General features: G+C 34.5%; 4 protein-coding genes across 12 annotated transcripts; 2 read left to right on the top strand and 2 right to left on the bottom strand.

Annotated features, from left to right (window-relative positions):
• The first annotated feature begins 844 nt into the window (after window positions 1-844).
• LOC137823544 (serine/threonine protein phosphatase 2A 59 kDa regulatory subunit B' gamma isoform) lies at window positions 845-5,037 on the top strand. The gene is made up of 2 exons (XM_068628734.2): window positions 845-2,476; window positions 4,216-5,037. Exons 1-2 carry the CDS (start codon window positions 1,256-1,258, stop codon window positions 4,603-4,605), a joined length of 1,611 nt encoding a protein of 536 aa, XP_068484835.1. The 5' UTR covers window positions 845-1,255; the 3' UTR covers window positions 4,606-5,037.
• A 260-nt stretch (window positions 5,038-5,297) lies between these two features.
• On the bottom strand, window positions 5,298-6,787 carry LOC137823545 (RmlC-like cupins superfamily protein). 2 transcript variants are annotated; one of them, XM_068628735.2, is made up of 2 exons: window positions 6,648-6,787; window positions 5,298-6,001 (listed from the first exon to the last, which is right to left on the bottom strand). In XM_068628735.2, the coding sequence occupies exon 2, from the start codon at window positions 5,947-5,949 to the stop codon at window positions 5,518-5,520; it is 432 nt and encodes a 143-aa protein (XP_068484836.1). In that variant the 5' UTR covers window positions 5,950-6,001; window positions 6,648-6,787; the 3' UTR covers window positions 5,298-5,517. The 2 variants fall into 2 exon arrangements, with proteins under 2 accessions (XP_068484836.1, XP_068484837.1); XM_068628736.2 differs by having other exon boundaries at window positions 5,298-5,951; window positions 6,648-6,784.
• Window positions 6,788-7,860: 1,073 nt separating this feature from the next.
• Window positions 7,861-15,457, top strand: LOC137825486 (Lycopene beta/epsilon cyclase protein). Of its 8 annotated transcripts, none has more exons than XR_016514704.1 (18): window positions 7,861-8,151; window positions 8,332-8,449; window positions 8,535-8,722; window positions 8,837-8,944; window positions 9,882-9,946; window positions 10,279-10,384; window positions 10,795-10,878; window positions 11,305-11,451; window positions 11,530-11,658; window positions 12,590-12,657; window positions 13,269-13,302; window positions 13,389-13,488; window positions 13,819-13,886; window positions 13,974-14,087; window positions 14,168-14,203; window positions 14,353-14,439; window positions 14,745-14,836; window positions 14,954-15,457. XR_016514704.1 is itself a non-coding variant. In XM_068631152.2 (18 exons), exons 1-18 carry the CDS (start codon window positions 7,942-7,944, stop codon window positions 15,048-15,050), a joined length of 1,836 nt encoding a protein of 611 aa, XP_068487253.1. In that variant the 5' UTR covers window positions 7,861-7,941; the 3' UTR covers window positions 15,051-15,457. The 8 variants fall into 8 exon arrangements, 7 of the variants coding, with proteins under 7 accessions (XP_068487253.1, XP_090149840.1, XP_090149841.1 ...); XM_068631152.2 differs by having other exon boundaries at window positions 13,404-13,488; XM_090293714.1 differs by having other exon boundaries at window positions 7,862-8,151; window positions 8,574-8,722; window positions 13,404-13,488.
• A 979-nt stretch (window positions 15,458-16,436) lies between these two features.
• Window positions 16,437-19,775, bottom strand: LOC137826483 (coiled-coil protein). The gene is made up of 5 exons (XM_068632460.1): window positions 19,366-19,775; window positions 18,832-18,956; window positions 17,487-17,578; window positions 16,915-17,001; window positions 16,437-16,838 (listed from the first exon to the last, which is right to left on the bottom strand). Exons 1-5 carry the CDS (start codon window positions 19,719-19,721, stop codon window positions 16,734-16,736), a joined length of 765 nt encoding a protein of 254 aa, XP_068488561.1. The 5' UTR covers window positions 19,722-19,775; the 3' UTR covers window positions 16,437-16,733.
• Between the last annotated feature and the right edge of the window lie 7,009 nt (window positions 19,776-26,784).

Raw genomic sequence — 26,784 nt, 5'->3', positions numbered from 1 at the left:
TTCTTATCTTTATTTTATTTTTCTTTAATTTTTTTAAACTAGTTTTTTTTGTTTTTCTTTATATCAGTTTGGTTAGTCTCTTCATATATATATATATATATATATATATATATATATTATTTCATGCTATTTTCATATGATGGAACATGCATGTGCCTAACATGAGTTTTAAAAGAATTATATTATATTTATAGAAAAAAATCATTATAATTTCATATTTTATTAATACAGACAATGTTTTGAAAAAAAAAACTAAATATACTCTCTGAGTCAGAAGTATTTATAAATAATTTATTTGTATAGTACATATTTAAATGGAGTCTTAATAATGATAAATAGTAATCACTTTGTCTATACCATAAAATTGATTCAGAAGATAGTTAAATTAAGAAGAATTTACCAATAAGTGGAAGAGAGTTTTTCAATGTTGCAATGCATACCATAATCAATTTGTTGCAAAGTCTCGTGGAAATTCTATTATTTTTTATTGATTACTTCAATCAAAACTTTTAAGTTAATATTTATTTTTTCAAAATATCCTTAATAAAACACTTTTAATATATATATTTTTATATAAAAAAGATACTAAACTAACTTATAAATTACTTAGCTCCCCAATACACGCAATAAAATGAAATCATTTTAATCTACTTCAAAAAGTTTTATGTTTTTACTATTATAACTTCAAAATTTAAGAATTATTTGATAAAAAATAGTTAAAAAACTAAAATATATAATTGTTATAAATTTTAATTTTAGCTATATGAAAATATGATTATATAAAAATAAATAATTACAGACTACACATGATAAGAAATTATAAAAAGTAGTAAAATTGAAGTATGAAATTTGGGCCACATCATCGTGTTTCTCTCACTAGGGCTAATGTTCTGGGACCAATTTCCCTCTTTACACTTCACTCTCTCTAATTTTCTTGCATTTTCTCTCGCTTTCTTCCCCTCTCGTGCCTTCTTCGCACGCTTTTTCTCAATGTAAGTGCTTTCCACTTCTACATACCGTCAATTTCTTCTCGCCCTAGCGTTTGCACCCTTAATCCGTGAATTTATGAGTACAATTTTCACTGCTATTTTCTGAGGTACGGGTTTCTGATTTGGGTATTTGGGCCGCTTAAATCGAACCCTCCCACGTGTTTCATTAATTGTGTTCGATAATGTTTCTGATCGAGATTGTGAAAGTTTGATTAATTAGTACAAAGTTGGGGTTGGTTTTTTCTGGCTTCGGGGGTTCTCTAGATATGATTAAACAGATTTTAGGTAAAATACCTCGCAAACCCTCAAAATCATCTCACGGCAATTCAGACGGGGAAGGAGGGTTTAATGATGGTTTCTCACTGAACTCATCTTCTAATACCCTCTTGAAGTCGAATTCCGTTTCTTCAAAATCTTCGAGTTCTGGTTCAGTTGGGTCTCGTTCTGGGAATGAGAGTATTGCTCAACACTATACCAATCAAGCTAAGAAATCAGCTTCTATATCGGGTTCAATAATGGCTTCTACAGTTTATGAGGCTTTGCCTAGTTTTAGGGATGTCCCTAGCTCGGAGAAGCAGAATCTTTTTATTAGAAAATTGAATATGTGCTGTGTGGTGTTTGATTTTAATGATCCGGCCAAGCATCTCAAGGAGAAGGACGTCAAACGGCAAACTCTGCTTGAGCTTGTTGATTACGTTTCATCTGTGAATTCGAAGTTTAACGAGTCAGCGATGCTGGAGATGACAAAGATGGTAGCAACCAATTTGTTTCGCGCTTTACCTTCTTCGAATCATGATGGGAAGTTGGCAGATATCAGTGAGCCTGATGAAGAGGAACCTGTTTTGGAACCGGCGTGGCCTCATCTGCAGATTGTGTACGAATTTCTCTTTAGATTTGTTGCTTCACCTGAGACAGATGCTAAGCTTGCGAAAAGATACATTGATCACTCGTTTGTGTTGAAGCTGCTTGACCTTTTTGACTCGGAAGACCAAAGAGAGAGGGATTACCTGAAGACTATTCTCCACCGTATTTATGGGAAGTTCATGGTGCATCGACCATTCATTAGAAAAGCTATCAACAATATCTTTTACTTGTTCATATTTGAGACAGAGAAACATAGCGGGATTGCAGAGTTGCTTGAAATATTGGGCAGCATAATTAATGGTTTTGCTTTGCCTTTAAAGGCAGAGCATAAACTGTTCCTTGTCCGGGCACTGATTCCGCTACACAAGCCTAAGTGCGTTTCTCTTTATCATCAACAGCTTTCTTATTGTATTACTCAGTTTGTCGAGAAGGATGTCAAGCTAGCTGATACTGTGATTAGAGGCCTTTTGAAATATTGGCCGATAACTAATAGTGCAAAGGAGGTAATGTTCCTTGGTGAGTTGGAGGAAGTTTTAGAGGCAACTCAACCAGCAGAGTTTCAGAGATGTGTGATCCCATTATTTCGTCGAATTGGTAGATGCCTTAATAGCTTACACTTTCAGGTGCTTATGAAATTCCATCGTTATTTTCTTATGAATTCTGCATTCATTTTATTAGCATTTGCTAACAACACCACAGCTCTTTATATCTGTATTCTGATGTTATTCATTTCCATTTTGCTTCTCTCAGCTATCTTAAATGCTATCTAATATTTGAAGATTACTCAATTTTTACAATGCCATTTCATTTCTGTGTATGCGCATGACTCTGTGTGTGGGTCCAAGATAGCATGACTAAAATAGGAAAATGTATGAATTTTATTTTGATAGGCCTTGTATGAATTTACAGCAGGAAACTAGGTGTGGTTTTGAAGACTATCTGAATATACTAGGGTAAGAATATATCAGGAAAAATTGGGTAAGTAGGTGGCTGTGTAATGATGTACTACCTCAATTGACTTCAGGTTTCGACCATCAAGTCTCACTACTTTAAATTTACATGTCATAATAGTGGTGGTTGGTTTTTTAACATTTAGGGACATAAAAGCCAGAGTGCAATATATTCATAAGATTTTTTTATGGTTGGTAGTCTATCCTAAATCAGCAAGTTAGTTAGCCTAAAGTATTAAAAATGAAAAAGAAAAAGCATATAATGATATTCAAATCTTAACAACATAATAGAATCCAATTTTCTACTGTTGCAATCCAGTTTGGCAAAATAATGGGCAAATTTGTTTGTGCATTCAGGATTGAGATATTCAGAAGTTGTATGAAAAAGGGGTTCAAATTCATAAGTTATGAAATGGTAGTTTGTAGTGGGTCATATTTGGTCCTTCAGATTATTGTAGAGGACACTTGTTAATAACGTGATATAATGCATTTTGTAATTGTTAAAACTGTGATAAATTTAACAAAAGCTCTACCAAGAGTGCTTGTATTGATACTACAGAGCCCAACTATGTTACATTAACATTGGATTTTTTTTCCATTTTCATCTTCATTTCTTTTTCTTCTTTGTTTTTGGGGGGATAGTATTTGACTTGACATCCCTTCTTCTTTTCATGGTCATTTGGAGAATATCGTTATCTTATGGCTCTACGTATAAATCTCAGAAATTTTGATATGATTCATAATTTCATATGAAATGATTATTCAATTTTGCTTGAATTGAACTTATATTGCCAACAACACATTATATATGGTTTCCTTTTATATAACGATCTTGTTTGGACAACTTTCTATGATGACTTCTCTAAGAGAAAAATAAGAAGAAAAAACGGATTGAGTTTCTTCATAAGTTAAAATTAGCTTATGCATTAGTTAAAAATTTAGAGACGATGACTGAGAACTTCTACAAATTCTCAAATGCATGAACTAATTTTAACTTGTGGTAAAACTCATTTTATTTTTTTTCTTATGTTTCTCTTTTAGAAGTTCTTATGGAAAAATTTGTTCAAACAGATTCTAAAACATGTATTTGGGACTGCTATAGGCTTATGTTAAATTTCAGAAATTTGATATTTATTCATAATTTCATATGAAATAATTATTGAATTTTCCTTTAGTTGAACTTATGTTGCAACAATATATTAATATGATTGTCTTTTATGTTAGAACTTGCATTTGGGAGAACTGTAGATTTTAGATTTTTGGATTCTTTGTTATATGAGCTGCATTGCTACGAATACATACTATAGTTTTATTATCAAGAATTAGTCTCAAAGATTAAAACTAAACAATGAAACACAGCTTAAGTGCACTATAAAAGTACGTATATGATGTTATCTTTATTCTGTTGGCAGGTAGCTGAACGAGCTCTGTTTCTGTGGAACAATGACCATATTCGAAATTTGATCTTACAAAACAGCAAAATGATACTGCCTATGATATTCCCTGCTTTGGAGAAAAATATACGGGGCCATTGGAACCAAGCTGTTCAGAGTTTGACCCTGAATGTTAGAAAAATATTCTCTGATGCCGATCAGGCAGTTTTTGACGAGTGCTTGATGAGATTTCAAGAAGAAGAAATCAAGAATAGGGAGAAGCTAGAAAAGCGGGAATCCATATGGAAACAACTGGAAGATGTTGCTGCAGCTAATGTTGTAAGCAATGAGGCCATCCTTGTCTCAAGGTTTGTGTCCTCGGTCGCTATCACAACAAGTGCAAATCAATTGGCTACTGCCGGAGGTTGAGAGCTATCAGAGATCCAAATTGTTTGTTCTGACCCCATGATGAGGAACAAAGGTGAATGGGGCGTTGGTGTGGATATCAGGCTGCTCCTTGTTTCTGGGCATTTTGTCTCCATAATTTGTTCTGGAATCATGGGTACTATGTACCATAAGGAATGTAGTTTATAATAGGCAATGTTTGTTTAGAAGTTTAGCCATTGAGATTATGCAGTGATACAAAAACAATTATTTCCTTTTGCCACCTTTCTGTAATTTAAACATTGGTAATTTCTATTTCTTGCCTTTTGTAGAAAAAGATCCCAACCTTTGTTCACATGTACTGTTCCCTCTGGCAGTTGTGTTTTATTTGCTGGCTGAACTGCCTGTAAATTTTTTTCTAGAGGGGCCATTACACGTTCGAAATTTGGTGCTTTTCATTATACTCTTTTTCCTATTTATTGTGGGTTCGGTTCTTTGAAATATATGTCGCCTTTCAAGGATTGGGATTTAATGATACATCTCTGTACACCCTTCATTATCCCACCCAGTGAGTGTTTTGCCAAATATAAAGTAGCACGCACATCCACAGCTCCAAGTGAATGTGTGCCCTTACATTTATGAAGAGATGTTTTTTGCATGTACTCGTTTGCATTATCTTAAAATATATATTTATGTTGATAGGTTTTAAAAAACAAATTGCATCTGCAAGCTTAGTATAATGATGCAATACGAAGTTGGTCTGGATTAACTCATCGGGTAGTCTTGCCTAGCATAGACAAAACATGAAAAAGGATACAACATAAGCAATTGTGACCAAATCTTATGGCGAAGTATCGCAATCATTCAAATATATTGAAAATACATTTAGAACTGGACGACTAAAACTATAAAACACATCTATTACTTGAAACATCCAGATAGGAAGTGCATGTTACTTTAGTCATCACCATATGCTCTGAAACTATAACGTTCTTGATATGGGCCATCGAACCAGAGGTCAGCTTCAAACCACTTTGGGTACCGGACCAAGTCTCCAGCCAAAAATTGCATGAAACGCTTACTTCCTTGAGGTACAACTCTCACTTCCCCTTCTTCTATGTACACCAGTTGGTCTACCTGCCAATCCCAGGGGAGCCTGCTTTCCCCAGTCTTCCACACTGACCATTTTGATACTCCAAGCTGGGTTAGTCTCTCAGGAGAAACTTTTCTTTCCACTTTCACATTGTACAATTCCTCCAATGATTTTTCTATCTTCATTGCTTTTATGCAACACCTTCCTTTAGAAAAATCCCCTGACTTGCCAAATCCCCTGGAACCATTGTTGACAGGAGAATAGCTGATGGCCGATGTTGTCAAAAAGCTTGCCATGCCTGCTAAACAGTTCACACGCAGTCTGTTTCACTTCCAAAATAGCACAAATCTGCAAGGAAGATTTTAATATGTTCAAAGACTTCCAATGTTAATGTTCTAAGCATTGAATAACTCCATAAGCAACCAAAACTCCCACGAGCAATCTTTGTTAAATTTTATTTGCGAGGGGGACACTGACGATGATATAATCTTCTGTTGTTGATTCTATAGTAGGATGTGTAGTTTGTAGTGATGCTGCTCGTTCTCTTTCCATCTTTAGGTGGGTTTGTTTGTTTTATTTAGGTGTTGTTTTGTGTCCGTTTCCATCATAGATGACAAATCAATAGCATACACAATAACCAGGGAAGAAATAACCGGAGCACCAACGCATCCGGCAACACAGAACAATGGAAGGACCAGAAAAATGAACAGAAATTCAGAAAATTATCAATGTTTCACTTCCGATTGTTTTTAAGTACAACAAATTGCCATTCACTCAGAAAAAGAGACACCATTCAGATTCCAAAACACACGATTCACGAATCAATTAAAATGTAAAAACACTAGATTCCTAATTAGGGTTTGGTGACAAGACCCTGTTCGAGAGCACATGATAGGTGATTTCCATATTTGATAAGCGCCGATGCTAAGTTGACATGAAAAGAAACTACGAAGAGCAAAAGGAATCTAAAGATGATTGAAGTTTGAGACTTTACCAGTTCAAAACAGTGGGAGGGTTGAAGATGCAGTATGGAAAAACCGTTAAACGATAAACCCTCACTGGGAGCAGCAGAGTGAGGTTTATCCTCAAAGTTGAAACCTTGAAGTAGAGTGGAGTTACACTCTTGTTGCCAGATAAGTAACTAAAGGGGAAAATGAGAATCTTATATTTTTTCATTCTTTTATTCTATCTATTTTTTTAAACAATAAATTTAAATAAACAGATATTTAAAATTAATAAATGATATTAAAATAATATTTTTTAAAAATTTTAATTAATAAAAAAGTATTTTACAAAATATTTTTTTAATGTATCTTGTTCTTTCCTTTCTTAAATAATGTTCTTTTTATTTTTTTTTGTTTTTATTTTCAAAATAATACTTTTTTAGTTTTTAAAGCTACTTTTCTCGACAAAATATATGTTTATAATTAAGACTAATTAACTGTATATGCTTTCATTGAAGTTTAGTGTACAAACTTGGTAGTTAAAAAAATGTGATCGAAAAAAAGATTTCGTAAGTTATATTCTCTAAGAAAAAATAATCATTAACAAAACTAATAGATAAAAAAAACACAAAAACACTTAAAAAATTAAGAATATTTTTAACTAAATTTATATAAATTAAATATTTATTATTATATATTTCAAAGCATTAAATTATTTAAGGATGAGTTTTAGTGTTATTCTTACTGAATTGCATTTATGCAACTTCTTTTCTTATATTTTCTTACACATGATAACTTTTTTTCAAATATATAAACCGAATTGCTTATATTTTTAAAATTTGTCCTAAAATATTGTTTCTAAATTTCTCAACAATTTTAAATCTCCTACATAAAAATTATTTTATTATATTAAAAAATCTTATGCTTCTTTCTATCTATATTAGTGCACTCTTTAGAGCTTGGATACTCTCTCCTCTCTCTATCCCCCAAATTTTCAGACTAATGGTGACTTTAATTCCTAAAACATTTGGGTTTGTAAAGTTAAAAAAAAAATTAAATAAGTTTTTAAAATACTGAAAAAGTCTATTTATTATGATTTTGGTAATATTTATTTTTCAATTGCAGACTAATTTTTTCAATTCAGGAATCAATTGACAACACTTAACAAATTCTGGAACTAAACTAAGTCATGGTTTACTTATTTTTAAGTAAAAAGAAAAAAAAAAGAGAAAAAAAGGAAGAAAGGACACAGGGAGACAGTTTTGGTGGTTGAAGTTGAACGTGTCCAATTGTGGTGCGCAAATTCGTTGCCTTTTTCATCCATCGTAATCATAATCATAATCGATGAACCAAACACAGAAGAAGAGGGAAAAACCAGTTACTTTACTTCTGTTACTCTCTTCTTTATCTTCAATTTTTTTAGCTTCTTCTGTTATGTCATTGCTTCGGCTTCAACCCATTAATGGAATATCTCAGCTTTCAGTGGGAACTTCATTCCCACAGAAGAAAAGACCCCTCCTTTTGAGACCACAAGCTGTTCCCTCCAGAACCCAGGTACCGAATCTTCAGTATGTCATGCCACGTTCTGCTTTCTTTGTAACAAGTCTAAATAACACTTATAGTGTTAAGTTCTTACACTGTCTTCTGATTATGGATAGTTGTATATGATAAAATTGTTAACTTTTAATTAGTTGATCATGTAAAACAATATTGTACTATCTTTTATTTTTCTAGAGGATTATGGAGAGTGTTTCAGTGAGTGGAGAAGTTGGTGGTGCTGGTGGAGCATACTCATATGAAGCCTTGAAAAGATTAGACAAGCTATGGTCAAGCATATGCTCCTCTCAAGAAGGTTCATGTCATTCAATGATTCTTATACCCTTTAGGAAATGAAAGAACTTTATATGTTCTGTAATCTCCGCATGTATTCATTGCAGTTGTGCAAGAGCCTCAGCAAGTTGTTTCTACCATCCCAGGCTTGTTTGGCTCATCTGGTCTTGCTGACAAAGCAGAAGGTTCATATGATGTGTTGGTGTGTGGTGGCACTCTAGGAATCTTTGTTGCCACAGCCTTGTGCACTAGGGGTCTTCGAGTTGCGATTGTGGAAAGGAATGCACTAAAGGGGGTAATTTCAGCTTCATTGATTGAGTTATCAACATTCAATCCTACAATGAAAAGAGTAAGCGAATTCTTTGAAGGGTTAATTGATTAGAGTTGTCTGTGTTGTTTTTATCATTAGAGAGAGCAAGAATGGAATATATCAACAAAGGAGCTTTTGGAACTTGTAGAAGTTGGAGTCCTGGAAGAAGATGACATTGAAAGAGCCACTGCAGTGAAATTCAATCCTGTAATTCCTGAACTTCTTCAGTTTAGTTGCCAATCTCTTTGTAGCAAGAATCATCTTGATTAGGTATTTCTCCATAACTAATATCTTGAAATAAGTTAGAACACACATCACATGCCTAAACACAGCAAAAGATTGATAACAGGGTCTTCTTAGTTACAATTAAATGAGAAAAAAAAAAACATAGAGCACTGCCAGATGAAATTATTTAACAACTAAGGGATATTGGGATTGTTTGAAGGAAACTTGTACACACACTTCTAGAAAAGAAAAATAAAAATTATTAAGCTAAAATTAGCTTATACATGAATTAGAAATCAGATTTTAGAGAAGCTTCTACAAATTACCTCATTCATAAACTAATTTGTTTATGGAAAAAGTGATTTCATTTTTCCTTCTTATTTTTCTTTTCTAGGAGTTGTTATAGAAAGGTTTCTCCAAATAGACACTATATCAAATAGTACCAACAATAAGTGTGATATGATATCTACTTAGTAACAGAATAAATTCAGTTGTCAATCACAAGAGTAAAACCCAAAGTGTTTTTGTGTAGAAACTTGTAAAGGAGAAACTCATTCAAGCTTTGGTAGCAAAAACCTTGGTAGCTAATTAGATACCAATTTAGAAATCAGTTAACAATAATAAAAACTAATTTAGAAACCAAAAGTGTTTTTAGTCTCTAAAATGGTTTCTAATTTAGTTACTATAGCAACTAATTATTTTTTGTCTCTAAAATTGGTTTTTATTTCATGATTTTCTTGTAGTGATTAACTTGAATCATAAAAATTTTCATCCTCTTTAAATTCACCATTGCTTACTTGTTAAGAAGTATTAAATTTAGTACTTCAAAGTAATTTACAAACTCAATTACACTCACCTTTATTTTATTTTTAATTTGCTTATTACCAACTTCACCTTGACAATTTCATAAACTATGCAGAACAGATGTGGATTTGAAAGGAAAGGGGATATCTGGGTGAACGACATACTTAATCTCGGTGTTTCGTTAGTCTCCTTCTCATGATAATTGTTTTCTTGTATTTCAATTATGAATATATAAGTTCATATTTGTTCTTATCTAGTTAATATTTTTCTTTTCTGTTTTGTCTGGCTTGGCAATGAACAATATGCTTAATTTAGTGTATGTTTAGACTATTTAATTTTTAGAGAAAATTTACTTCTTTTTCCAAAATCTCTTTAACTAACACTTCGATTGTAACATTTTATAGGCACAGAGCAAACGGTATACAATGAAGTAATTTGAGTGTAAAATATAGTATTCTGTTGAAGAGATAGACTTTTCCTTAAACATTCATCTTTGCTATTTGCCACTGCAGACCAGAAAAGCTTATAGAGATTGTAAAGACACGGTTTATCTCACTCGGTGGAGTCATTTTTGAGCAATGCAGCGTCTCCTGCATTAATGTATATGAGGATGCAGCAGTGAGTTTACCGTAACCTCTAGAACTAGTTATTCTAGCACAACCATAAATTCTTAACTATTATTTTATGAAATTCTATTATTGATGAATTATCATAATTACACCAAACACCATTCTAGGCCGTGTAGCCTGTTCAGATGTCTCAATTTTTTGTTGAAATTATGTATACATGTTTGCATTTATAAACACCATTAACTGTGGATAATCATCAAAAGGTTACACAAAGAAAGTCTTACAAAAATATGTGCACAGTAGATTGAGGATGACAGTGAAGCATGAAAACAGAGAATACATGAACCTAGCATTGCAATGGAAGTTTTAAATTACCAATTAATTTGTGACTGATGAATATTAATTTTTATTTTATACGGAGATTGTGAAGCATGAACCCCAGTTTATTTTTCTTTTCAGGTTCTGAAACTTTCTGGGGACAAAATATTGTCATCTCGTCTCATAATTGATGCCATGGGGAACTTCTCCCCTATTGTAAAACAGGTCAGGAATATATTTATACTCATCGGTGCTTTCTAACAGATATTTTATGATTTTCACAGTTTTATCACAAGGATGTTTGCACATGTTTCATGGAATACAAGCACTGATTGTCATTTATAAGTTCTCTCTGGGTCTTCTGCTGTAGTTCTATCATGCATATGCAGGAAACATTCACTGTCATTTTATATGAATATTTGTTAAATAAATAGCCCCCTAAGTTTCTCAATGATGGTCTCTTTTATCCAATGTTATTGTAAAAATCAACACTAACAAGAATGAGACTGAAAAGTACCTTGAAAATATAAAAGAAATTCTGTTGATTAAAGTTCTACACATGATATTTAATGAAATAAGTACGTACTGAGTATTAAAATTAAAACCTTGTCCTGAAGTTTCTTCCGATTGTCATGTTCAATGATTTTACAGATAAGAGGTGGGCGAAAGCCTGATGGTGTTTGCCTTGTTGTTGGAACATGTGCACGTGGCTTTAAGACAAACTCCAATAGTGATGTCATATTTAGCAGTTCATCAGTAAAGAAAGTCGGAGACTCAAAAGCACAATTGTTTTGGGAGGTACCTTTTACTATATCAATAGAAACATAGTATCCTCTCATACTCTATTTCTAAGAAGTTTCACTGAAATTTTCACAGGCATTTCCAGCAGGCTCGGGTCCTTTGGACCGTACTACTTATATGTTCACTTATGTGGAACCTCAACCTGGATCCCCAAAATTGGAAGAATTATTAGAAGAATACTGGGATTTGATGCCAGAATACCAGGCTAGTTTTCTTTCTTTCATCATGCTCTCTCATGTGTCTTGATCTTTATTTTCTCCATTTTGAAGGACATTGTATCTCCCCCTCGTTTGTGTTTTCTCCCTTTTCTCTAATAAAAAACACTATTTTTAAGAAAAAATTAACTACAAGGTGAAGAAGAAGTATTTTTTTATTCAATTTCCCGATCTTTACAACCATACTAGAAGCTTAAATGGAAGTCCGTGCTGTGTATCAGCTATCAAGTCACAAAATTTTGTGTGTACCCTTATGTTATGTTACTTTTGGCAATTATATTTTTTAGCAGTCATATTTATATATTTAATGCCTCTGTATTTTTCTGTTTTCCTTGTAAGATTAATTAAACTTTGCAAGTTTAGAATAAAAAAATAAGCAGTACGCGTGAGCTCATGATATCTACTTTGAGTTTAGACACAATTTGCTGTTTGTTTTACCTAACTAGGGGCTTCATGGACTTTCTATGGAAGTTCTTGCTGTAAAATTTCAAAGTGTGAACATCTGAGTGCAAAATTAGAATGTCAAAAGATCAGTTTTGCTTTCTTCTATCTCTTTTCTGCTCCGTTCTGTTTTTCTAGTAGTTATAGATCAATTCCAGTTTTGCCTTTATTTTCTATGTCCTGAAGAGTTTCTGTGCTGAGTTCTGTAATGGCTATTCTAGTCCATAAGAGTTTCTGTTTTTCTAGTAGTTAGAGATCAATTCCAGTTTTGCCTTTTTTTCTATGTCCTAAAGAGTTCTGTGCTGAGTTCTGTAATGGCTATTCTAATCCATAAAGGTTTACACTATTCAAATATAATGTTTTTTTGAAGTCATACAAGCTACCAAAAGTTTTTTACATTTCTCCTGATTCATTCTTTTATGCTAGTATTCTGTTGCTCTCAGTTTGACTGACGTCAATTTGCAATTTTTTCATTATAGGATGTTTCACTTGATGATTTAGAGATACTACGAATTATTTATGGAATCTTTCCCACATATCGCGAGAGGTAATGCTTTGTATTAGAATATGTATCTACAAATCAGTTGATAAGTTCTACTAAATGCTTCCAGTTACTCTCTTATCTCACACAAACACAATTTGTTTTCTTTTGCTTCTCTTAATGTTGACACATGAAAGCGATGCAGCTAGTTGTCTGATTTTAAACATTTTATTACTATTAGTATAGCACGTATTCATTTAGTTCCTTTGGCTTTTACAATTCAAGATTCCTGTAAGAATTTGAACCATGTGTTGTACTTGGCAACTTAATGATCTTAATGTGAATGATACTAAATAAGTTTAACTTTCATTTCCTTGTGCCTGTTCCATCATGTCTCGGAATTTTTCATTGTTTCTTTGACTAATCTGTCACAGCCAGATAATGCTACTCCATTAAGTGGACATAAATGAACCATCCAAGTTCTAACTGTTTCAAGACATGTATTGCATATGAGAAAATTATCTAAAAACCTGACGTTTTCTTTGTCTCCACCTAACTTATTCAATTCCCTAAGTTTGTTTTAAACTCATTTTGGATCTATTTACTTGTATCTCGACTTATAATTTCTTTTAATATCACACGTACAATATTTGATGATGATATGGAGCACCTAGCAGTCCGCTACCAGCTTCTTTTAACAGAGTTTTACAGGTAAATTACGTTTTACACATCTGAAGCCTCTAAAATAATAAAATTAAGTCATCGATGATCTATTGACTAATATTAAAGCAATCAAGCTTTATTCTCCGTAGTTTGGTGATGCCAGTGGCATACAATCACCTGTTTCATTTGGTGGATTTGGAAGTTTGACCAGGCACCTTGGGAGACTGTCAGCTGGTAAGTCTTTCAGTGAAGTTTTAAACTTCTGATGTACATTTTTGTACTAGTTGAAACAGATCTGTTGCAATGTTGTAGGACAGGAGTTACTTTTTTTTAAACTGAGACCTTAAACTGTGAATCTGATTGTTTTTCTGAGTATTTATGGAACTCCTCACCTTGATTTTTCTTTGCCTTGCTTCTGTCTTCAGCAACATTGGAACACCTAATTTAGTAAAATGTTATGTAGCTGAAATTGATTTAGAAATTTGTTCAAACAAAAAGTACAAAAAAATAGGTTCACTATTGAGATAATCGGATTCTTTTTTTCTCCACTTTATTGTAATGAAGGAATACATGAAGCAATCAATGGTGATTATCTTGACTCATACAACTTGTCTTTGCTGAACCCTTACATGGTACTTTCCAACTTTTCTCAAAGGTTTGACTGTTTCAGAATTTGTAGTATGAAACTAAATACCTGACCAAGATTATGTATCCTGCAGCCCAACTTGAGTGCTTCATGGCTGTTCCAAAGAGCAATGTCAGCAAAGAAACAGTCCAATGTTCCTGCAGATTTTATTAATGAACTTCTTTATACCAATTTTAGTTGTATGCAGGTAGTATATTTCTCTCATGACTGAGATTATTTTGATGTTATTTCTTACTATTGCTTCTTTTTTATCCTTCGTTTTTGCAGAGGCTTGGTGATCCAGTGCTACGACCGTTTCTACAGGTGTGCTTCTTGTCCCAATCTGAAACTGTGTGGATATGTTTTTTTTCTGTCTTTTGTAAGATGTTCTCAAAAGACTAAATTAATTGAGATGAGAAACCATATCAAATTTTAAACATGGAATGATGACTTTCCTAAGATAATATTTACAGGATGTTGTACAGTTTGGGCCACTTTCCAAAACATTAGGCCTGGTTATGTTAACAAATCCTCAAATACTCCCATCCATATTCAAGCAGGTATTTCATGATGCAAGAAACTCTCATATCATGTCTTAATTTTTGAAGTGCAACTTATATATCTATTAGACAAATATGAATATACTTTGAAGTGAAAACTTATAATGCGACATCCTCACTTCTGATATGTCTGCGCTGATTTGCTTGACATGGCACATGAAAACATAATTTATATATGTTCATCTGTTGTAGTTTCTCATCTCAAACATATAGAACCTAGTTGGAGTTAAATAAAAATATGTAGCATAAATAATTAGTCAGGAGACCTCTTTAACATGGGGGTGAAGAATTTAATCTTGTCCCAGGTTGGTGTTCCTGTACTTCTAGATTGGTCCAGACATTTTCTGGGGCTTGGATACTACACCTTTTTATCGACCTTTGCTGATCCTATTCTGAGGTAATAGTCTTAACAAGGTTCTCTTAAACCACTTTTTAGCTTCCTTATTTATTCAACAAGCATATAGATCCAATTAACACACCTTGTATTCTATGCTCATATTGAATGAATTGCAAGGCCACTGGTACATACATTGCCATCCAAGATGAGTTTCCAGTTGAAGCGGCATCTCGAGGCTTGGAAATATGGAGCTGGTCTTGATTATAAGTTATAGTAACTACCTTTAAGTTTGATTCAGACAAACCTACAAAATAGGGATGATGTGGTGGCATAATTGGTTTTTCCCTTGTGGTTCTTCTCAAGATTCACTCTTCATTCATTCTTGATCTTCACTCTTTTTTTACCACTTCCTTTGGCATAGTTGTATGTCTGAGATGTATAATTTAATTTAAATTGTTGATAGGGTGTTCCAAAACGAAGCATGCAAAGAAAGCACCAAATCAAATCACCAGTATATGTTATGCTTGTAAACAACGTTATATCTATATTTCTATCTTATCAGTTGGTCTTGGTCCAATACGTTTTGTCCCTTGTATTCTTGTAATAGAATGAGGCCAAATTCTCCATGTACCTCCATATTTCCCCCTCATTTTTTTTAATCATAACTATACTTTTTGAGTATGTGGTGACTTTTTCATTTTCAAGTGGTGGTGACTGGTGATGAACTTTGGTATGGTTGTGGTAAGTTTTGTGGCTGGTGGTGAACGTTGGTATTTTCGTTTGCTTATTTTTTTTTCAATTTTTTTGGAAGGGACAAAATTCAGAAAAAAAAAACCTGAGGTGCAAAAGTGAAGTAGAAATCTAAAAAAAAAGTATCTTCACATTGGAGAACGTTGAATACAACGAATGCTACATCTAAAGAAAAATAAACGGATGCAACTGAGGTTAAAAATGTGAGCTTATGGATCATTTAGGGTTATTTAAAATTTAAAAAAAAGGTTAAAACTGACATTTTATCACTAATATGGAGGTGCACGTGGAATGTATGGAATGTATAGAGGTAGAGGAAGAATTTGGCTTAGAATGAGATGTTTATGCAAGTTTCATCAAATTCCTATGTGAGTTTATCATTACAATGTTTAGTCAATTCAAGACTTTCTTTAATCTCGATGTATCTCACCCTTGTATCTTCTCCAATAAACAATAATTTCTCCATTTTTATCTAATCATTTTAGAGGATAATACATAAATGGAATGTAACTAATATTGTCTTTTATATAAATACTTTCAGCTTCTAAATTAATATAAACTATTCTTTCATTTGTAAATATTTAAATATAAAAGTAAGAAACAAATAAAAGAACAATTTAAGCGAGTTGTTTCCACCATGTTGCCAAAACCATAATTATGAATGCAAATTGGTTCTACCAAACATGTATTGACACTTTTCAAGCATGATTCCCTGCTGTAAACGTGATTCTCCCTTGGCTACTGCTTATCCAAAAACATCATAGATTATAGCCTCAAACAATGTTGTATGCGTTACTCTTAACCATGCCACAAAACTCAAGCAACCTAAGCATGCCAAATAATGCTACATTTTCTACCATATCTCATTCTTATGTTATAGTATAACCTGTGTAATTTGCATGGACATACATTGATCTCAAATTGCCAAATGTCATCTTCATTGCAACAAATTAGGGTTTTCAGAACCTTAACAGTATGTCTGGTCTGCTGAAATAGCAGGGGCAAATTTTTTTGAATTAACCAAAATCACATTCTTCCATTTACTACTATCTTAATTATTGATACACACTACTTTTTATTACTTTTATTCTAAACATTTACAGATACAACAACACTCCATCCAATATATCCACCTTGGATGCCCATGCCATGCCACAAATTTCCAAACCAGCTAAAGTAAAGGGAAAACAAATACAAATTGTAAATCTCAATCTGTTGTTTTTGTACCCCAAATTTTAGATAGCTCCTTTACGATAGTCTTCTGTTTAACATCTTCCCTTTCCATACGCCACTTTCTTGACAGATTCTCAGCCTGCAAATCCAAGTTTTGAGTTAGGCTTGTGAGTTGAAATGTTCAGAAGATTGAAGAAATACAATTTTAAACTTGCCCATATTTTGAAGGGAGCAAATTGCTCTTTGATATTCTCAAGTTGTGGCTCAACGTAGTCTTTTCCCTTAGTTTTTATGTCATTGATCTGTAATGTAACAACAAAAATTTCCGATAAAAAGTCAACAAACTAAAATGGACAATTTATTTGGCAATATAGAGATCTATTAATACAACTGAATAAACAGAAAAAAAAAACAGGTATTGAGATACAATACAAAGGCTTACATGAATTTTATGGTCATTAATGTCATTCAACAAGATGAATAATTTATGAAGAATGATGAATGAAAATGGATCAAGGTAGACATTCTAGTGGATTACTTAACTAGTTTAAAAAAAATACACATAACCAAGAGAGAGAGAGAGAAAAATTACATATTAAACTCTAGGATCAACATATTGTGTTGGTATTTTGTATGGAAAATATATTTTTAATCAAAATAATAGATCATATCCTTATCTGACCAATATCCTAAAATTTGAAACATAACAAAAAAACTCCTAAAAATGAACTCATTCAAATTCAAATTACAGATAGCTAGGCATATATTTTCAACAAAAATCACTTACATTATGCAGCTCTAACTTGGAGGCCACCATACCAAACACCAATGCAGCACCACCAAATACAAATGCAGTGGCAACAGCAAAAGCTTTTCCAACTAAAAAATTGCATTAGAAAACATAAGCATCATCCCCAAAGAATTTTCCCGAAACCTTTTTTCCTTAACAGCATTATTGATATAAGCACCACAAAATCTGAATGAAGTCATGAGTCAATGTCTAATGAAGTAAATAACCACCTGAACTGTACTTACTGGAAAATCAAGCAGAAAAAGTGATGCCTACTTTGATTTTTCATTAACTCTATTACTACACACACAACCCTAAACCTTTTTTTATTCCAGAAAGGTAACTTGCCCAAACAGTATCCACCAGTTCTTTCTCCAGTAGAACAACATATATTGCATGACTCAATTCCTTCTCCCTCATTCACAATATCTATATTCAAAATATAAAACACCCCCAACAAGTGAAAAAACACAGCTTAAAAAGTCTAAAGCTCTATAGTTGAGGATGGTTCAATTAAATTTCCCAACATTGCTAATTTAAAATCACATACAACTAATAGTTTCTCTACAATTACAGGGACACTGTGTACATTTAACTCTAGCTCGTTTAGTTGATGACAAAACTAGCATATGGGAGTTACTCATAAATAAAAACATTATTTTAGTATCAAGTCCTAAACATATGAATTGCCTATAAATTATAAACAGCTCTCTTCAATTTTAAGCAATTCATGCATGTGGTGGACCTATATTAAAATAATATTATATTTTTAAGAAACCCTTATGACTTATAAGCAACTATCATGGGATATGCCCTGAGTACCACAACTTTCCTCCCTCAAATTATTAATACACTCTCTTGACCCAATAAAATTACCTAAACTCCTCCGACACCTTCCTCTTTTGTACTACTGCATCAACTTAAACAGGATGGACTAAGTTGCTTAGTAGAAAACAATTGATGCTTAATATATTTTTATTTCAACTTCCACCTATTTAATCAAAGTTAAACTCGGAGTATCTCATTCTACAAAGTAATCATAGGATGACCATAAGTTACGGTGACCTTCTCTATACGCTGATTTTTCCTTCAAGCATTTGCAGCTACATATTCCACTATAAATTCCATTGAGACATTAAGCTTGTCAAGTAGATACCAAGTCCAAAATGTACATATTCATCGGTGAGAAAAACAATTTATTTCCCTGATGTTGCATCAGAGAACCATCTATCTACAAATATTGAGAATTGCTTAAAACACTTACAATTTACAATACAGGGCAAAACAAAGCGATGAAAGATCAAGAATATATACAGCACATCATGAAGCTAATGAAATGTACCATGTGCAAGCCCTTCACCAGCAGCTTTCAATTTCTCCGGGTTAACATGAGTGGCGTACCTATCTTGACGCAATTCATTAGCTGTTGAGGCCGAAACTGCGTTTTCACCTTCAGGCAGTTGCCACCTGTGCAACCAAACCATCGTGTATAAACAACTGAACAAAACCACCAATTTTAAACATAAAAAAGAGAAGAAGAAGAATCACAACCAGCTTCTTTGCCTATTAGAACCCAGATTCTAAAATTGAAAAGTTTAAATAGGGTATATTATCAGTTCAAAACAATTTTCCATTGTTATTCAATCCCAAACTGCAATAATTTTGTTAATTTTTACAATAATTATCTTAAAAGTCATTCTTGTGATGATTCTTAAATACTTAGAAAGTATAGAATTTTTTATACTGATAATACAAAAAAATCAAGCTCAAATTAAAACTAAAGGATATAATTCAAATGGGAAAACATTATGCATATGGTATTTGATTGATGAGGTACAAGTCATTGGGAAATTGAAACAGAGAGTGAAGAAGGAACCTTTTGGGGCCGAAAGTGACTTGGGGCAGGGAAAGGTAAGCACGTAAAGGATTGAGAGCGTCAGGGGATACGGAAGAATGGATTTTTGGATCGGAAGGAAGAACCCATTTGGAGGCAGAGAAGGAAGAAGAGGTAGCTTCTTCATTTCTGAACACTTTAGAAGGAAGATGGTGTCTTAGAACCTCTGGAAGCACATCCGCATGATCATGCTCTTCGTGGAAGTTTAGGTTGTTGTTGTTGTTGCTGTTGGTCTTAGAAATAGGGATTTTTTGGGCTAATTTTCCTACGGCTTGTTTGGATTCCTGGAAAAAATACGCTGCTTCTTTCCCAGCTAACCTTCCCGCGAGAAAACTCATCTTTCAGTTTTACTCTCTTTCACTCTCTTCCACAGCCCCATTGCATATTTATATGGCTCCCAAGCTATGTATGTTGTTGAATTTAATTGAAAATTAGCAATTCTTTAAATGGTTATTTGAATTAAAAATTGAAGTAATTTTTAATCTATCAAGCTCAGACACTTCTCTTTTCAAATGACGTGGTGTCGGATACTTGTATCGGACATTAACACTCGTATCGTATGATACTTGTAGGACACATATATCTGAAGTGTTCAATTCAAAAAGTATTTGTTGAATTTCTGACCATTCTAGTACGGTTCTAACACAATTTTATAAATAAAAAAATACATTAATTTTTTAGAAACTCAAATTTTTTGTATAAATTTTTATTATGATTATAAAAATAAAAAACAAATCCTTTTAAACTAGTCATGAAAAAAAAATTTGCTCCAAAAAATAATCTAAAATAGACTCGTGCACATAAATTCTTATTGTCAATTTATATAATGCATAATTATATAATATATAGATTCATGTCCCGTATTTTATATTTTAGATATTATATGATTTTTATATCCATGTCTGTGTACATAGTTGTTATGTTTGTGGTACATAGTTTTTAACACGTTAACAAAGTAAAAGTTACTAACATGTAATGGGTGAATAGTCATTAACAATCCCAACAAATATTTATAAAGTAGTGTAAAAAATCATTGATAATACGTCTTACCTAAATTCTACTATATCAATATTTGAAATCGTTTTCATTTTTAATAGAGTGAAAAATTTAATAAAAATATATTGTCAATTTCTTCAAGTAATAATAAAGATGTATCAAGTATAAATGTTTATGCAACATCCATCTGTTAAAAAATTATTTTATGTTTTTTAAATAATTATTATAAGAGCTAATAATACGTGTGATTAAATTTGTACACGCAATTTGTGTATATTTATTTATTTATTGAGGTATTATAGATATAACTTAACACATGTAAAACACAATATAGAATAGGTGATTATGATGGAATTGAGGAAGATGATTTGCAGAAGGGATAGCATGTAACTTGGTTTGTAGAATAAAATATGAGTTTAGAAGAAAAATGTGAATTGTGAATTAAGAAGAAAAATGTGAATTGTGAATTAAGAAGAAAAATGTGAATTGTGAATTAAGAAGAAAAATGACTCAAAATGATTATGAAATTACTTGGGTAACAAGAATCGTGCAACATCTCTGATGCTTGCAGAAAAAGTTTTTGGTTTGTATTCAACATCTTTATTTGACTTTGTTTGTAATTGTTTATTGCAGACAAAAAAATAGGCTGCTTCTTCCTGCACCTCCATACCTTCTTCTCTCACCTCCATAAATTTTCATATTTCCAAAATTACCCCTCTATAATATTTCGGATTACATAATTCGGAAGTTATTTTTCAAATTTGTAATTAGCTTCCGGATTATATAATCCAGAAGTCTTTTTTCAGATGCATAATTACTTTACGGATTACATAATTCGGAAGTCTTTTTTAACTTCCGAATTATGTAATCCGGAAGTCTTTTTTAACTTCCGAATTATGTAATCCAGAAGTCTTTTTTCAAATGCGTTTCTGGATTATATAATCCGGAAGTTATTCTATGGGGGTGGCACAAGAAGGATAAAAATGTATTTTCATGTTGTGTATGGAGGTGCTAGAAGAAGATATGGAGGTGCAGGAAGAAACAGTCCAAAAAATAATGCTATTTTGCTGGTTGTTTGGGTTGGGCCGGGCTACCTTAGGATAGGATGGAGGCAATTACTTCCTGCACCATATTATTGGACTTAATTTCACTGTGAAAAAAGACGAGAATATCCTTAGATAAAAAGGAGGTATATATAAAATACACCTTTTTTACAGAATATAGATTTTTTTTCTGGAATATATTTTTTTTTTGTATTGTGGATTATTTTCTCTGGAATGGAATTTTGATTTTTGTTTTTAGATTTTTTTTTCCAAAATACAATAATCTCTTATAGATCTATTTTTTCAGAATGTATTTTTCTTTAATTCTACATTTTTATTTTCAGAATGAAAGGCATAGTTTTTCGAAAATTTAATATTATGTAAGATGCAGATGGTAGGAAGAATTGAATTGAACTGTTATATGTACATTACTAGTGAAACAATTATATGATAATGTTATAAAATAATTGACTACTCGAACCGAGATACTAACACATGCTATCACAATAGTAGCATGTAAGTATTTACGATAGAAATGGAGATGTCGGCTAATACATCAATTAACTGAAAAAGTTAATGATTGTATGAAATAGTCAATTTATTATGTATTTTAATATAAAAAATTGATATTATTGACTAATTTCTATTTATTTTCATATTAACCTTTGTCTTCTATTGTACCTGTATGGATATTGGGGACTGAGTAATGTTGATCCACGTCGATACAAGGTGTCTTCTTCCCTCTGGGTTGTCCTATTCTTTAAGTCTTCTTTCTCTTCGCGTGCTTCGGTCGGCCGGCGGGGGTACCTGCGATTGCACTCCGACGCTCAAGTCAGCAATGGTGCTCAAGTGAGAATTCTCTGATAGTATGGAAAACGTACCTTTTCCCCCTTTTCAGAAGTCCCTTTAGTAGGTTGACCTGGGCCTTGGCCATGTGGGCCAATCAGTTGATGGTTAGAGACATGCTTAGTGGTCTTTGGGTCGTGCCTGGTGGTTTCCTGAAAACCAGGGGAGTGGTCTAGAGAACGTGTTTTTACTTCGTCAATGGTTGTTATAACTGCTCTTTTCTACACGTGTAACCACGTTCTGGATTAAATTAGATTTATTCGACATAAACCACTCGTTCGTCCGGCTAGAGGTCATAGAAGGACGAAGAGTCGTATAAGACGCAGGGTTTTGTGATGATTTTACCATGAGTATGCTGCGGACGTCCGGTGCACAAAATCTATTCTATAATGCCGCTGGAAGCACAAAATTTCCATTCTATTGGACGGAGAATCCCACCTCTCTTGACCATCGGCTTTGGGAATCTTTGTCTCCCATCGACCAAGAAATTTTGATGGTCGTGAATCAACTATCGTGTAGGCTCCCTACGCGGGAACTGATAGCTCTTTATGGGTCGTCTAAGCAGTAGGCGGAACTAAAAGGTGAGCACCTTTTCTTGCGGTCGTTCGGCTAATAGCGTATCTGTTTCTTATTTTCGTGTTTATGTTGCAGAGATTGTTGTCAGCATAGATCCGGGTTTGAAGAAGTGTATGATTCGGATAGCCGTAGTTATATAATCTCGACCGAATGAACGGTTAATTAAAAAATAATTTCGATTTCTGACCAAGGTTGGTGAATAACGTTGAAGTTATAATTCGTTATATATTCTGGCCGAACGAACGGTTAATGATTTAATAGATAATTCGGATGCCGGACGAGGCATAAATAATTCGGATTACCTTAAAGTAATATGATAATTCTCATGCCGGACGAGGCATAAATAATTCTGATTACATTGAAGTAATAAGATAATTCTGATGCCGGACGAGGCATAAATAATTCTGATGCCGAACGAGGCATAAATAATTTCGATTTCTGACCACGGTTGGTGAATAACGTTTAAGTTATAATTCGGATAACTTTCGTTATGTATTCCGACCGAATGAACGGTGAATTAATTGAATTTCTGACCAAGATTGGTGAATAACGTTTAAGTTATAATTCGGATAACTTTCGTTATGTATTCCGACCGAATGAACGGTGAATTAATTTCGATTTCTGACCACGGTTGGTGAATAACGTTTAAGTTATAATTCGGATAACTTTCGTTATGTATTCCGACCGAATGAACGGTGAATTAATTGAATTTCTGACCAAGGTTGGTGAATAACGTTTAAGTTATAATTCGGATAACTTTCGTTATGTATTCCGACCGAATGAACGGTGAATTAATTGAATTTCTGACCAAGGTTGGTGAATAACGTTTAAGTTATAATTCGGATAACTTTCGTTATGTATTCCGACCGAATGAACGGTGAATTAATTGAATTTCTGACCAAGATTGGTGATTTAAAGTGCCTCGTTAAAACCTTCTCGGTAGAAAACCCTCCTTAGGGATAAAACTACCGAGCGAGGAAAGAGTGCACTAAGTTTATTCATCAACTGTAATAGAATTTGAGATGCGTGGCATTCCACGTTCTCGGTACAGATTTTCCTGACAAATATTCTAAGTAATAAGCTCCTCCTGTTGCTGTGTCGGAGATGCGGAACGGACCTTCCCAATTGCTTGAAAATTTTCCTCCGTCCTTCCGGGCGTCGCTGCGCATGCGCCAAACTAGATCTCCTTTCTGATAACTTCGTGGCTTCACTTTGGAGTTGTACCTTCGTGCTGCTCGTATCTTGCATGCTTCTTCCCTTATCTTGCATTTGTCCCTTAATTCATTGATGAGGTCGAGGCCGACTAGTAGACTTTCCTTGTTTAAGTCTAGGTCTAACGTCTGTCGGCGTAGTGAAGGTTCGCCGATTTCGACCGGAATCATGGCTTCTGTGCCGTACGTCAGGCTATAAGGTGTTTCTTGAGTTGTTGACTGGGGAGTACAACGATAAGCCCACAAAACCTCTAACAATTCTTCAGTCCAATTTCCCTTGGACGGGCCAAGTCTCTTCTTTAACTCATTGAGAATAACTTTGTTGGCGGCTTCCGCCTGACCGTTGGTTTGAGGGTGTTCGACCGAACTCGTTATATGTTTGATGTGAAGTTTCTCATAGAATTCAGCTAGCCCACGGTCGGTGAACTGTCGACCGTTGTCTGTGATAATGATCTGAGGTAGGCCGAACCTGCAGACAATGTTTTTCCACACAAAGCTTTGTACGTTCCGGGCGGTGATGGCTGTTAGTGGTTCAGCTTCAATCCATTTGGTAAAGTAATCTATACCCACCAGTAGGAACTTGCATTGCCCTTTTCCGGGTGTGAAAGGTCCGATAATATCCATTCCCCATTTCACGAACGGCCAAGGGGATAGGATGTAGTGCAAATGCTCTGGTTTTTGGTGCAATAGGGTGCCGAACTCTTGACATTTCACGCACTTTTTAACGTATTCAGTGCAATCTCCCTGTAAGGTCGGCCAGTAGTATCCTGCTCTTAGAATTTTGGCGGACATAGTCCGCGCTCCTGAATGGGTTCCGCATATCCCTTCGTGTAACTCGGTCATTACATAAGTGACTTGTTCTGGACCAAGGCATTTTAGGAGGGGACGGGAATACCCTCTCCTGTAAAGATCTTCGCCAATCAGTATGTATCGGGCGGCTTGTAACTTCATCGTTTTCTCCAAATGTGGATCGCATACACCATCGGTAAGATATTGTTTTATGGGAGTCATCCAGTTAGGTTGGGTGTCAGTCGCCATGCATTCTTCGGTACCAACACTTGGTTTAGCCAGGGTCACGTGTATGGCCGACCGGTGGACGCCTTTCTTTTTTAGGGTAGCCAATCTCGATAGAGCGTCCGCCCTAGTATTATTTTCCCTCCGTACGTGTTGGAAGGAGATTTCTTTGAACCTGTTTAGAAGATTTTTTACGAAATGAAAATACTGTTGGAGTAATGTTTCTCTTACCTCATACTCCCCTGTAAGTTGTCCGACGACTAGACGGGAGTCGCTTTTGCAAGTTATATTTGTTATCTCCAATTCAATCGCCAGATGCAAACCTGCGATTATAGCTTCGTATTCGGCTTGATTATTGGAAGTTTTAAATTCAAATTTCATGGCTTGTTCGACAACAATCTCCCCTGGTCCTTCAAGTACAACTCCTGCTCCGGACGAACGACTGTTAGATGACCCATCTACGTATAGTGTCCATCGGGGAGTCCGTTCGGTCGGATAGGGAGTGAGTTCTGCTGTGAAGTCGGCGAGGGCTTGGGACTTGATGGCTCCCCTGGGTTGGTATTCGATGTGGAATTCTGACAGTTCGACTGCCCAACCTATCATTCGTCCGGCGAGGTCAGGTTTGGCGAGAATCTTCATAATGGGATAGTTAGTCCTAACAATGACCTTGTGATTTTGGAAATACATCCGCATCCGTCGTGCGGTAATGACCAAAGCGAAGGCAACTTTTTTGACCATTTGGTACCGGGTTTCTGCGTCATGTAAGACTCGACTTACAAAATATACCGGTCGTTCTTCCGCTTCAATTTCTTGTACTAGAGCGGAACTCACCGCTTCATTGGAGACGGCGAGGTAGACCACAATGGGTTCCCGTGCGTTCGGTTTCTGGATGACCGGTGGAGATGCCATAAATGCTTTTAACTGTTGGAAATTTTGTTCACATTCATCTGTCCATTCAAATTTACTTGTCTTCTTCAGAAGTTTTATGATGGGTCTCGTTCGTTCGGCAAGCTTAGGTACGAATCGAGACAACGAAGTGAGACGGCCGACTAGTCTCTGGATCTCTTTGAGTCCGTTGGGACTTCGCATTTCGGTGATTGCCTTGCATTTTTCTGGATTAGTTTCTATACCCCGATGTGTGAGCATGAAGCCTAAGAACTTCCCCCCTTCTACGCCGAACGCGCACTTCTCCGGGTTTAAACGCATGCGGTATTGACGCAAGGCTTGAAAAACCTCTTTTAAGTCAGAAACATGTTGCTCGCAAGAGTCTGATTTGACGATGATGTCGTCAACGTATACCTCTACATTCCGACCGATCATGTCGTGGAATACGTGATCCATGAGTCGCTGGTATGTGGCTCCTGCATTCTTGAGGCCGAACGGCATGACTTCATAGAAGAAATTATCAGAATCTGTTCTAAAAGCGGTTTTTTCTCGATCACGGTGGTACATTTGTATTTGATTGTAACCTGAATAAGCATCAAGGAAACTTAGGATTTGATGACCGGCTGCACCGTCGACCAGCCGGTCGATAGTAGGTAGAGGATATGAGTCCTTTGGGCACGCTTTGTTAAGGTCTGTGTAGTCTACGCACATTCTCCATTTTCCATTCGTCTTTTTTACCATCACTACATTGGCTAGCCATGTCGTATAGTGGGCCTTTTGAATAAAACCAGCTTGAATTAGCTTGTCGGTTTCTTCTCGTGCGGCTTTAC

Source organism: Phaseolus vulgaris, chromosome 8, assembly GCF_051622355.1.
Source record: "Phaseolus vulgaris cultivar YP4 chromosome 8, ASM5162235v1, whole genome shotgun sequence".
Classification (NCBI taxonomy): domain Eukaryota; kingdom Viridiplantae; phylum Streptophyta; class Magnoliopsida; order Fabales; family Fabaceae; genus Phaseolus; species Phaseolus vulgaris.
Note: the sequence above shows the minus strand (reverse complement) of the source record. Positions and strands in the feature narration are given on the sequence as shown.